The 12,443-nt window shown below is 47.5% G+C and overlaps 2 protein-coding genes across 3 annotated transcripts in view; both read left to right on the forward strand.

Moving 5' to 3' along the window:
- Positions 1 to 9,033, forward strand: part of LOC113211815 (tyrosine-protein kinase receptor torso-like) — a 21,564-nt gene extending 12,531 nt beyond the window's left edge. The window contains exons 2-18 of one of the 2 annotated variants that reach the window (XM_026430304.2): positions 1,696 to 1,842; positions 2,165 to 2,188; positions 3,728 to 3,800; positions 4,391 to 4,545; positions 4,971 to 5,112; positions 5,208 to 5,297; positions 5,379 to 5,455; positions 5,533 to 5,707; positions 5,875 to 6,086; positions 6,179 to 6,299; positions 6,471 to 6,604; positions 6,750 to 7,002; positions 7,108 to 7,341; positions 7,420 to 7,527; positions 7,611 to 7,902; positions 8,148 to 8,285; positions 8,369 to 9,033. In XM_026430304.2, the coding sequence (XP_026286089.2) occupies positions 1,699 to 1,842; positions 2,165 to 2,188; positions 3,728 to 3,800; positions 4,391 to 4,545; positions 4,971 to 5,112; positions 5,208 to 5,297; positions 5,379 to 5,455; positions 5,533 to 5,707; positions 5,875 to 6,086; positions 6,179 to 6,299; positions 6,471 to 6,604; positions 6,750 to 7,002; positions 7,108 to 7,341; positions 7,420 to 7,527; positions 7,611 to 7,902; positions 8,148 to 8,285; positions 8,369 to 8,507 (2,511 nt within the window). In that variant the 5' untranslated portion in view covers positions 1,696 to 1,698 and the 3' untranslated portion in view covers positions 8,508 to 9,033. The remainder of the gene's footprint in view (positions 1 to 1,695; positions 1,843 to 2,164; positions 2,189 to 3,727; positions 3,801 to 4,390; positions 4,546 to 4,970; positions 5,113 to 5,207; positions 5,298 to 5,378; positions 5,456 to 5,532; positions 5,708 to 5,874; positions 6,087 to 6,178; positions 6,300 to 6,470; positions 6,605 to 6,749; positions 7,003 to 7,107; positions 7,342 to 7,419; positions 7,528 to 7,610; positions 7,903 to 8,147; positions 8,286 to 8,368) is intronic. The other variant, XM_026430305.2, reaches the window with a different exon arrangement.
- Positions 9,034 to 9,313: 280 nt separating this feature from the next.
- LOC113211798 (HAUS augmin-like complex subunit 3) lies at positions 9,314 to 12,149 on the forward strand. The gene is made up of 10 exons (XM_052269770.1): positions 9,314 to 9,623; positions 9,705 to 9,899; positions 10,017 to 10,203; positions 10,318 to 10,425; positions 10,520 to 10,638; positions 10,735 to 10,863; positions 10,967 to 11,303; positions 11,378 to 11,583; positions 11,685 to 11,850; positions 11,925 to 12,149. Exons 1-10 carry the CDS (start codon positions 9,457 to 9,459, stop codon positions 12,054 to 12,056), a joined length of 1,746 nt encoding a protein of 581 aa, XP_052125730.1. The 5' UTR covers positions 9,314 to 9,456; the 3' UTR covers positions 12,057 to 12,149.
- The last annotated feature ends 294 nt before the right edge of the window (positions 12,150 to 12,443 follow it).

Genomic DNA, 12,443 nt, shown 5'->3' on the forward strand with positions numbered 1-12,443 from the left:
CTTTTGTTTTTATCCCGTGTGGAAGTTTTTTTCCGAAGAGATGCTCTTTGCAAACGTACAAAGGATTTGGCACCTTCATAATACAAACAAATCCGTTGTATTACGAAGGGTTCGGCTTTGTAATACAACGAGCACGAGGCTGTTATGAAAGTGGTGCTCTTTGTAATATACGAAGAAAATCTGTTCGTAATATTACAAACCCAATTCTTCTTAATATGAAGACTGCTCTTAGTAAGAAACTAAGAGTGCCTCACCCCTGATTTTTGTCTTAATTCAAGTGATATGTACTCGAACACTAGGATCAAGTACAGTGTGATCAAGTGCAGTGTACTCAGGTCTCAGGTTTTTGGATGCGCCGGTCTCATGGGGAAGTGAAGTCTTGTGTGGTGCCGGTGGCGACCCGCTGACTCCCTGAGCGTGGGCCGAGGGGAGGGGCCGAGGGTCCGTGCCGCGGGACTGTTTACCGACCGGGTGAACCGCGACGGTCCACACGGTGGGCTGGGCCCCGAGGCGCCCTTCCAGGATAAGCCAGCGCGTGTCGAGAGCCAACGGCTCTCAGAAAAATGTGTCGTGAGTGAAGCACGGTGTTAGTTATAAAACTAAATATTCACAACAATTATTCTGCAAATCAAACTCTAAAAAGATGACATTCCGAAATGTAAAACTAAAAATTCGTCCAGTTACGAAAAAAATAAAGTCGTACGGTTTAAACTGCAAATCTAAAAGGTCTTATAGTTTTTTCAAGACTTTAGTTTCGCAGTTCTAAGTGTGATATCATGAGTGCGGTACAGCATAAGTACAAAAGTGGGCGGGGTTAATCAGCCATCTGGTACATTTAGATTTATAGAGTAGTTCTCTGTGTACGTACACACATCTTGTCCGAAAAAGTACACTCGCACGTTTATCTGTAAAATATTCAATGCTGCTGCTGAGGCTGCGACCTCTCATTTCCCCCTCAGCCTCAGCCCCCTGTGCACTGGTAAAACAAGTGTACATAATTTAAACACCAACGCGTGTGAAGTTAAACATTATGGTGTTAACTCAAGTTGCACACTTGCGTGGTGCGCACATTTTAAAAGTTCTGTAAACGTTTAAATTCTGCACACTTGGACACATACTAATTTGTAGGAACCACATGGTGTGCAACTGCTATACTTTTCGGACGTGTTGAAAGTTTAAACACCATAATTGACGTTTAATCTAGTAAGACACCACAATGTGTTGAGAAAATGCACACCTGAACTTAAACACCAATTGACGTGCAACAACACTTGTTTCACCAGAGTGGTGACGTTGTGACGGTGACGCTAGTAGGGTTCCATCAGCGCGCTTCGCGTGACTGTCCCGCCGTCACCGCCGTCACCGCTGTCACCGCTCCACGGCACGGCGTTTCATTGACCGGTGAATAGGGCGATTAGTGGCGGCGCGCCGCGGGGACCGACGGGGACAGTGTCCCGGGGACAGCCGCCCGCGCCCGAGAGAGGTCGCGGCAGAGCTCCGCTGGCGGCTCAGACTGATGGGCAGCCGGTGCGGGCGGTGACACATTATGCATGAAACGGAGACTCCTCGGGACGGATTACGCGACACAGATAATTGAATAATTTACATTCCCCGCTGGGCCCCGCCACGCACGCGCTCCCTTCCCATGGAGCCCTGTTTTATGTGTGCCCTGCGTGTTTGTTTTCTGTTATTCAGACCATGGCGGCGCTGGCGTTCTTGCTGCTCGTGTTTTTGGCGCGCCCCAACTCCGGAGAGGACCGTGTCGACTTGGGAGGGCGGCAGGAGCCGCTCAACCTACCCCTTCTGGCCCAGTGCGAGGCCAAGGCGTGCCCGGGCCCCAGGGTACGACATGTTCCTTACTCTCATTTCTTGTTTTCTTTCTATTTTATTTTAAGCATGCGTGTGGATTTATTGGACTTAACACTGCAACAAAGAAAACCTACTGTTACTGCGACGACAGAATTTATTTTAATAGAGATGTTCCTTCACTTAAAAAAAAAAAAAAAAAACTGAAAAAAACAAATACCAAACACGTGCTTCACAACTCCAAGCTTGAGCTCCTGTACGGCCCCCATTACCACTGACGCTCGTGCCCCACTCCCGCTTGGCGTCCCCTCCACCATTCTTCGCGTCTCTATTTTTTCCCCATCACTCTCTGTTACAGTGTGCATCGGCTGCAGACTGCTGCGTGAGTACCTCATCCTCGCCCGCTCCTCCGGCCCCAGGATAGGTGGCCACACAGTTCGGAACTTGGCGGTGGCAGCCGGCGTTCGAGTCCTGCTCGGGGCCGGGCGGGAGCTGTGGAGAGCCGACATTTATCGAGTTTTAAACGACTCTTGGGACGACTGCGGTGGAGCAGAGGGCCGCGGGCGGCGGGGGTCCGCCAGGGGTCCAGGGGTCCGCTCCATTCGGACGCGCCCCCCAAAGGTCTCCGTGACGCCTGCCCAGCAACGGGTGCAAAAGGGGCGGAAGAAACGATGCGAGTTGGGGGTGTTCTTTTCGCACGCGACCGAAAGCAATAGACAACCGGCTGCGGCTGCTGCGGAGAGGGCGCCTGCGGTGAGGCGGGTAGGCAGTCCCGTTGGGCTGGCGTGCCGGCGGTGCGGCCTAGTGGGAGCGCCTGCGGGAGCCGAGGTAGGCACCGCGCTGCGCGCCCCCGCCCGCCGGCCGGCCCGCCGGGCGCCTGGGGAGTCTCTCGCTCTCGCTCGACCCCCCTGAGCATCCCAGCTGAGCTGCACTGCGGAAACGCTGATTCACCGTTAAACTGAATTGCCATGCGACGAAAACTATTGAGAAGAATGGTTTGTCACAGTGGTTGAGATGAACCAATCGTCAAATTGTGACGAACCATTCGTCTTGTGATGACTATTCCAATCGAGATAAATGGAACACGTTCGCGTTCGTCACGTGACAAAATAACTGTAACAAACCTGGAATCAGATTACCGTTCATGGCTAGGCTCGACAGATACAGTCTTGTTAGCCGTGTGGCGCTCGTTTCCATACACACTAAAAGCTTATGAACATTTTTATTCATAGCTCACTGAGTTCTGCTGTTTACGTGCTCCGCTTACGCATTTTTTAATACGCCGGTATGAACAAATTTGTTCAGAACTCAGTAAGCTATATGAATAAAAATGTGCATAAGCTTTTTAGTGTGCACCGAAGATTTCAGCTTCCATTCCCATCGTACCGAAATCCACGCCGCGCACTTTCGTAGTTATACTGTACCGCATGCACGCGTGCCATAAGGAGCCGTGCGTTGCGAGCATTGGCAAAGTCGCCCGCACGCGTGAATGCGGTACAATATAACTACGAAAGTGCGCGACGTGAATCAGCCACCTGGTACATTTTACAATCCTTATCGATTGAGTTGTCACGTGACGAAACAATCATCTCACCCCTCTTGTGACGAACCATTCAAGACTGAAATTAGGGTGTGACTTTTTCGTAAAGTGTCGACTTAAAATTTTACAGTAGTGCTCTAAAATGGTTGTTTTGCTCATGTTAGCCTTCTCTCATGAATCAATGGAATCAAATTGACGTCAGAATTAAAGTCTATGCCAAATATTTACTACGTTTAAAAATGTTACGCATAATAATATTTTTTTTAAACAGATAATAATATCCTTTTTGCGAATAGTCCACCCATTAAACGCTAACTATCAAGTCAGAAGTCTGCTCACTATTGCATTGTTTTAAGTGTGTGTGTATGTATGTTCCCTTAGCTGCGGAGAAAAACTACTGACGACTCTTGCGGAGGGGCGTGCGCGTGCGCGCGTACCGGGACGCTGACACAAGGTGAGCAAACATTTCTCTTTCCTTTTCTTGTACAGAGGGTGCATCAGCGCGGACACTGGGGGCCTGCTCAGGAACCAGGCCAGCGAACGAACAGGCGGTGAACGCGTGAACGAGCGGCGAACGGGCCCCATTGTCTCTTATGGCGCGTTCGCCGCTCTGTTCGCTCATCCACCTCGTCCGTTCATTTGTTCTATTCGATCACTTTGTTCGCGGGTTTCGTTTCTCTCTCCGCTTGAAAGGATTTGGCCCCTGCGGCCAGCTTATGCAAATCCCGCAACACTGATGGTGCATCCGGCACACAAAACGACAATTATTATGAGTTTCGGATCCAACATTGTCTCCATCTTTCTTTCCATGAGATAGATTATTATTAATTCGTATTTTTTAAAGAGGGCGAATGACGAGATGAAGAAATGTTAAGAGAATTTATTTTTGTTTCCGTGGTTAATGACTTTATTACGTTGGCCCTCCTGCGGGGGCTTCCCCGCTGCGTCCAGAGCAGCAAAGCGGGCGCTCTCCAAGCAGCTGCCCGACCCTTGGGGCTACTTATTGCTTGAGCTCTCACCACCCACTCGCCCCTCGTGTTTCAGACCCCGCGCCGTGCCCGCAGCTGACCGCCCCCGAGCTGCACTGCCGCGAGTACGACCGCCTGAGCGTCCGCTACCCCTGGCGGGGGATGCCCCAGGACAACGTGTACCTCGTCGAGGTGCGCGAGCTCGGCGGCGACTGGAGGCACGCCAATATCGTAAGTACTGCTCATGTATGATTGACACCAACAATATGATTATTAATCCTCTGAGCCCTTTGGAGACCGCGCCAGCACTACAATTTCCGTCGGTTCATACTGGCGCCTCGCCGCCATAAGGACCACCGTAATGACCTGTTATCCCTCAAAGGAGTTGCTTCAGCTAATGGCATTATGGAGTGCCCGGGGAGGGGGAGGGGGTAGTTTGGAGTCAGGGCCAGAGAGGACCAGGAAGAACGCGGAGCAAGTCAGGCGACAACTTATTATGCACATTGTTCCACCCCCCCCCCCCCTGCTCCCCGCGGCACTATATATAACTTCCTCTGAGCAGTTCTGCTCTGAAGATAGCCGCCTCCAAAGACCCCTCTAATGACCTCCCTTCCTTGCCTCGTGCTCACCTGTTGACAAACCCCGTCTTGTCGCAGACTCGTCTCCAGATCGGGTACGTCCGCGGCCTCCGGCCCGCCACTGAGTACCAGGTGAGGGTGACGTCCTTCGGGCCTCTAGGACGCCGCTGCACCTCCGCGACGAGCGCGCTGTTCAGCACGACCGCCGATCAGGATTACGGTGAGCCTATGTCCACTCCACACCCGGCGCCATCTCCGCGACACGCGAATCCACTCGTAGTCTTATTGTTCGCGGGTTGCGTTGTTGTGTTTCAGTCTCCCCACCGCCGCAGTCAATGCACCTGGAGTCTATGGAGTACGACGAGACCCACGGCCATGCCCGTGTGTCCTGGAAGCCGGCTGCCGGTAAGACTCTGGAAAAGTTATAATGATATCATTATTTTGTTCGGTGCTTTTGCCTCAGCTATTACCTCACATTGTCTACAGCAGACCCCGCCTGCATGTACGCCGTGTTCTGGTTCCCGGGGAAGGACCAGAGCTACGGGGAGAGAGAGCTGAACGTGGTGAGTTGTGTTACCTAAATTATTTCTCACATGGCGGGAGTATTGAGTTAAGTATCATGCCCTGTTGTGTGCCGCAGTACGACAGCCCGCGGGAGATCACCCTCAACAACTTGACCCTGGACGACACGTACATCGTGCTCGCGCGGAGCATGTCGCAGAACAAGAAGAGCGAGTCCAACGAGACGCGGCTGCTGGACGGGCTGCGCGTCAAGTCTTGCAACGAGGCGCACGGCAACAACCTCACCATCTGCAGTGAGTACCCGAGAGGTCCACCCGTCACACCCGACACCTGACGACCTGAAAAATATTGATGTTTGGGTCGTGACTTTTATAGCACAGCCCTCCTTAACAAGCCTGTCCGTTTCATGAAGTAGCTTACGCTCGGCGGCCTTAACCCCTTCCGTGCTCCCCTCCCGCAGCGCCCGAGCAGGTGCACGGCCTGTCCGTGTACGCCGAGTGCCACGTCTCGCCCTGGCGCCCGGGGCCGGGCAAGGACGTGATCGTGGACCTGAAGGTGAACTGGACGCGGCCCGCGGCAGAGCCCCTACGTTACCGCCTGCACGTCCGCGACATGCCCATCCTGCTCACCGTGGACTCCCTCCAGCTCAGGGCCAACCTCACCCTCCCCGGGGTAAGTCTCTGCCCTAGTCTCGGCCGCTGGTTAGTGTTAGTTTGTGCCTGGAGCATGCCCGCGTCACGGCTCTTTGCAACTGTGTCCTGCAGAACGTCACGAGCCACACGATAAGGGGCCTGGCCGTGCACCCGTCCTTCTTCGTGGAAGTGTGGGCCGAGTCCGTCGCCGGAGCGGGGCCCAGCGTGACCGAGGTGTGCGAGGTGGACCCGGGTGAGTGTGACTCGCTGCGAGTTGTGGTCGAACCGGATGTGAACAGAGCCATGTTTTTGTTCAGCCAACCTTGTCCCCCCCCCCTTTTTTTTCTGTCTTCAGCACATGTTTTCATTCATTTGTTATTTTTCATGCCATGTGTACTAAGTTTTTGATGTGTGTGATGTTCAGCATCGTGGCCGGGCGTGTGGGTGGCGGTCGTGGTGTGCATGATGCTGGTCGTCGTGTTCGTCGTCGGCACGGCGTACGCGTGGCACCGGCGCACCAAGGCCAAGGAAACCAAGAAGCGCAATAAGATTTTCGAGGTAATACGTAACACTGATCACTTACGTAGGTGATAAAATGTCTACCATGCCAACGGAGGCTTACCTCACTTTTTTTTTGTTCCCTTCCCGTTTGCCGGGCTCTGCTGGCGTGTCTAACAAGTGCTGCTGATCTTTCTCCCCCAAGAACTTGGACCGCTTCCAGAAGATCTCCGACGGAGGCGTGATGTCGAGCTGCGTGTCGGGCGGCGGCACCGGGGCCATGACCAGCCTGCTGGCGCTGCCGGGCGTCCTCGGCGCGCTGGAGGGCTGCATCGTGCCCGCCTCCTCCCTGCTCCTCCTCGAGACGCTGGGGTCGGGCTGCTTCGGCACCGTATGCAAGGGCATCCTTACGTGCCACGACGGCAAGCTGGAGGAGGTAGCCGTCAAGCGGCTGAGAGGTGAGCGGTTGTGGTTGTTTGACACGCCAAAAACTCGAGATTTCGAGATGAGGTCTTAGTGAGCGTTGTCGTGTGTTCGGGTTCAAAGTGGACGTTTGCCCACAGATAACGCCACTCCGGAAGAGGCGCGCCACTTCTCGGATGAGATTGCCCTGATGAAAAGCGTGGGGCACCACAAGAACATCGTGTCGATGGTGGGTTGCTGCATTGAGGGCGGCGTCACCCTGCTGATCGTCGAGTACTGCGCGCTGGGGGACCTGCAGCGCTTCCTACGCGAGGCCGCCAAAGCCATGAGTGAAGAGAGGGGGCCGGACCTGAAATACATCGATATTTGCCACAGTAAGTTTTCACATCACTTTCGTACAATTTCATTTTTCTTTCTTGAGCAGGGGTTCACTCGGGTGGTTTTCTTTGCAGGTGATTCCGACAGTGAAAACGACTACTATGAGCGACAAGCAAAATTGAGTCAGAGAATTACCGCAGCCAATGCCGTCTCCAACGCCACATATGGCATGGACATGGGAGGTAAGTAAGCTTTTAAACAACGAAATCCGCAACATCAGGTGGTTAAATAATTTTTTGATCTCCACGTGTTTGTCTTGGGTCAGATTCCGACCAGAAGAACAGCCTGCGACTATCCTCAAAGGACCTGCTGGCCTTCGCACGACAGGTGGCCGACGGCATGGAGTACTTGGCAAGCACAAGGCTGGTCCATCGGGACCTCGCCGCCAGGAACATCCTCGTCTGTGAGGATAGGACCGTCAAAATATCAGACTTCGGGCTGTCGCGTGACATCTACGAGCAGAACGTGTACCACCAGAGTGGCTACGACAAGGTGCCCATCAAGTGGATGGCGATGGAGTCCCTGATGCACAGGGAGTATACCACGCAGTCGGATGTGTAAGTTATACGGATTTGCTTTTCTTTAACTCTCGACTGAATCTAAACTGAAGCCTGGACGGGCGGGTCGAAGCGGGGAAGTGGGGGCGGGCAGAGGGACGAGGAAATCCTGAGCCCCTCTGCACTGCACCCCTATTCCCCCCTCCCCGCCATTTTTCTGTTCACGCCTATTCGCGTGAGGCATGCACGAGCATGAGTTAATGGACTTGACGTCGTGAAACAAACAAAAACACTTCCAATTACAGGTGGTCGTTCGGTATACTGCTCTGGGAAATAGTGACGTTTGGAGGATCCCCTTACCCCTCTATTCCGAACAACGGCCTCTTCCAGCTTCTACAACGAGGATACCGTATGGAGAAACCTGCCAATTGCAGCGAAGAACTGTAAGTTGTTGTTTGGTTATTCTCAATGCTGCAGCTAGGTGTATTTTTCGATTTTTCTGGCAATAACCAAATTGAACTGGCAGGTACCAAGTTATGCGTCAATGTTGGAGAGAAAAGCCCAGTGAGCGACCAACGTTCACCGATCTGAAGAAGAGACTCGATGACCTCCTAGTGACAGCAGCAGAAAACCAAGGAGCCGACTACCTGCCACTGATTTCATGAACATGTCGGGTGATTGAGGGAAATCCTAAGAATCCTACCTCGGTGATGACAACATGACAACCATCCTTTAGCTCAAGGAACCAAGCCAAAATATGTGAAAAGGTTCTACTTTGCTCACATGTAAAAGTATTTCATTTGTGATATATTAGATATTTATACACTTAGCACGAATTCTGTGAAAGTACAAATATAATCTAATCTGTAATAACATAAGCGCGTGTTTGTGTGATGTCAAAGACGATGCTCATAAAATGAGTGAGTGCCAACTTTTTATCTGTAGTTTAATACACATTTAGGGACATACTGTCTATTTATACTCTGCGTACTTGTCCTGTTAATTTAAACTGATTATTATTTTTGAGGTAAAAGGCTTGACCAGAAAATGCATTTAGTACATTACATTTTGTAACTTGTTCCCTGTTATTTTATCAGTCTCTAAATGAACTTTTGACGGGTATTTCACATGTACATAAAATCTATGTTATAGAAGAAATAAATGCCTTATCTTTAAAAAGAAATCGCAAGACTGTTTTGAGATGTTTTTTCTTTGTGCTGACAAATTTAAATGTACCGCTACAGTGCGGTCCAGAACAAATGAACAGCACCCTCACTTACCATTCTACTCGCTCTACCAACTACACACTACCCTGCAATCAAATTTACATTATACCTCGTTAAGCTCTGCGCGTGTTTTACGTTTTTTTTTAAAGTACGATTAAAAAGAACTAATTTTAACTTTTTTATCGCAAATTACAACTATTTCTGCCCACTCCTGTGAAACACCTAAATATGCTGTGTTGGTACTCATGGCACTCGTCGAACAGATTTGAATCATGTTTGAGTTTGAATCCAAAACATTGGTTTGACACACAACCGATGTATTTTCTACTTTCTAAACATTTCGACTGTATAATTTTGCCTGCAGTCCGGCACAAATTAAACTGACATCATGGATAAACTTCTTGAGAAGCTACCATCTGTCTCTCTCGGTGGAAAAGACTACTCAGCTGACGACTTACAGTGGTTGTCAGAGGTTAGAGAGTTAGTGCCTTTTGTGAACTGGCTCACTAAATATATTGACAGTCCTAACATTATTTCAGAACAACTTTATGAAAAGTACGTTTATCCTGTTTAATTTCTGTGTATTTTTCCAGTTGCAATCTGGACTTGATGCTCAATGTAATTTCTCTACCTCAGGTATACCGATTTACAACATAGCGGCAAAGTATTAAATGGTGAAGTACTAGACCAAGCCCTTGAAGAATATGGAGTTGATGTTCAAAGAATATTACATTCCAATTTATCTGATTTTGATGTGGATCTTAATGACTTTGAGCTAAATGAATTAAGAATTCAGAATGATACAGCAGCAGAAGTGGAAAATCTTCTGAGGTGTGCACATACAATATAGAATTTTGGATCTTGCTTTTTGTGTCCTGCCCATAGTAATGTTTATTGTGAGTTATTAACCATGTGTTCATAGATCAATTTTTTTGTCTTTTTCCACAGTGATGAATGTTATCAATGTTCTTGTACTGAACAAACTAAAGAAGCTGAATTAAAAACAGCGCAAGTTGCATGTCAGCGGGAAGGTCAGAATCTGATGAAGATCCATGTACCTTATAAAGCAACTTTATCCTCACTTTTTTCTAATGTTAATAAATTGAAAACCACCCTCATGGATTCAGAAGATCTGGTAAGTTGTTTCATGAAATCGTTTAGGTATTTGGATAACTTTTTATGTTACATGTTGACATCTAAAATTTAATTATTATTATTATATTATCTGCTGTATTCTTCTCTATTATAGGATATTCAAAACTGCACTTTCTCTAATATGCCTCTGGATAGCATCTTGAACAGTTGCGAGAAATTTAACGAATATTCAAACTTATGCTTAATGAGGAAATTTGATCGGGTAAAATGTCTACTTTGAGTACTTTTGATACTGGAATGAATGAACATTTATTAAATAATGATATTAATGGGGTTTTTTCATCCAACTATTTTAGTCGTCTGCTAATGATAAAAATACACTACATGAATTAATGTCTTTTGTGGATGATGAATCATCATTGCGATCCCTCTGGTCATCATCATCATCAAATATGACAACTGGCCTACCCTCTAAGTATGTACTTGGCTTTCTTATGACCATTTCAACAAGCAATCATGCCTCCCCATTTTCAACTTTTCCATCTACATAACATTTGTTTCTTTCTTTCAGAATGTGGAAAGCACTCGTGAGCAAAATATCTGAGCAAGGCAACTTTACAGGAAATGTGGGTGCAATCCGCCATCTGATAAGTCTGAAAGGAAACTCCTCATTACAAAAATTAAATAATCTTAGTATGAAGTAAGAATCAAATCTTATCTACATTTTTATCCAATTTTAAAATTCTTTCTTGCTTAAAAATGATTTAGAGAGAGGTAGTTCAAAAATAAATATATGTTTACAGACTGGAAATCAGCAAACTTCAAGATGAAATTTTAAGGTTGTCCGAAGATATTAATTTGATATTGCGGCATGAAGTTAGCAATACAGTAGAAGAGATTGTTCTTCATCATATCAGTTGTGTTGTTGAAAGAATTACAAGAATTCGCATAGAACGCAGACAAATGAAGCTTAGGAAGCTATGCTCAATTGCCCATGTCACTCACAAATTTTTGTACCTCACAGATGCTCTCTGGATGATGTTTGCTCATGAGAGCCAACAGTTTAGGTTCAGCCTTAGCACAATCAAGGAAATTTCAGATTTCTTCACAGATGAGCTGAATAGACATGATGCTACAATGGTATGTCAAAAGTCGCTTCAATTTTACATTAAAAATGTCAACATTTTCACACATTTAAATGTGTTTTTTGCTAGGCTGGATTGCACAGTACCATAAAAGAATATAACATGACCAGTGATGTCCTGAGAGGTGGTCAAGCTATGCTACTTGGAACCTTACAGCGTCTTCTTGATATCACTGAAAATGGTAATGATACCATTTCTGAAAACCAATGGATAGAGTTGGAATGTGTACATTTGAGTGATGTGTTGGAGTCTTTAGAGAAACAGTACCCAGACCGGTAAGCTAAATTGCTGGATTACTAACTTTTAATTCATAATTCTGATACAATGAAGACAGACTAACTAAATTGATCTCTCTCCTTTTTATTTGCATTAAAAGGGAGCTTTCCATCTATAAACTGATTTCGGAGCTGACTAATGGACAAACCAATAAACCAAACCTTGTGAAAACAGAGCTTTCTTTGGCACTTCAAGATGTTGACGATCAAATAAATAAGTCCTCCTTAGAATTCAGAAATCTTGCTACTCTGTATTCCACCAAACAGGTTTGTTTCAATATGGATTGAATTACTTTGTCTGTAATGAGAGTTATTAACTGACATTGTTTTGTGACTTGCAGTTGGCCTTTAATAAATCCCAGGTTAATAAAAATCGTCGTCTACTGTGGGCATGGTTTTTAGTTGCCCCAGAGGAATTAGAGGAAGCTTTAACTATTGCTGAAGAGGAGTCGAAGAAAAAGAGACATGGTTGACTATATTACTTAGCTGTGAGATATGTTAATTTTTACATGTATGTGTATATCTATATATATATCTAAAGATAGATTGTATTTCTAATCTATGTATTCACGTTTCCGCTGTTTTGCTTGGTCAATTAAGTAGTGACTAAAGACTTTGTGCAAGAAGAAGACTGAGGATGAAAAGGGTTGCAAACAACATGGTGCAGGTATATCTGTTTCCATGGCACAAAATGATCATTGTTATGGGACACCTACCACTCCTCTGAGTAATGTAAAACTACCAAACCCTTAAAAACCCTCCAGACGCTCGAGGTGCCGTGGTGAGTCGGGCCAGGGACTCAAGCCTCCCGCGGTCCCGCGGCCCGTGCCAACCCTTTTGCAGGCGCGGTTTTATGGGGG

The sequence above is a fragment of the Frankliniella occidentalis genome, unplaced genomic scaffold (genome assembly GCF_000697945.3).
Source record: "Frankliniella occidentalis isolate FOCC.00 unplaced genomic scaffold, Focc_3.1 Scaffold101, whole genome shotgun sequence".
Taxonomy (NCBI): Eukaryota; Metazoa; Arthropoda; class Insecta; order Thysanoptera; family Thripidae; genus Frankliniella; species Frankliniella occidentalis.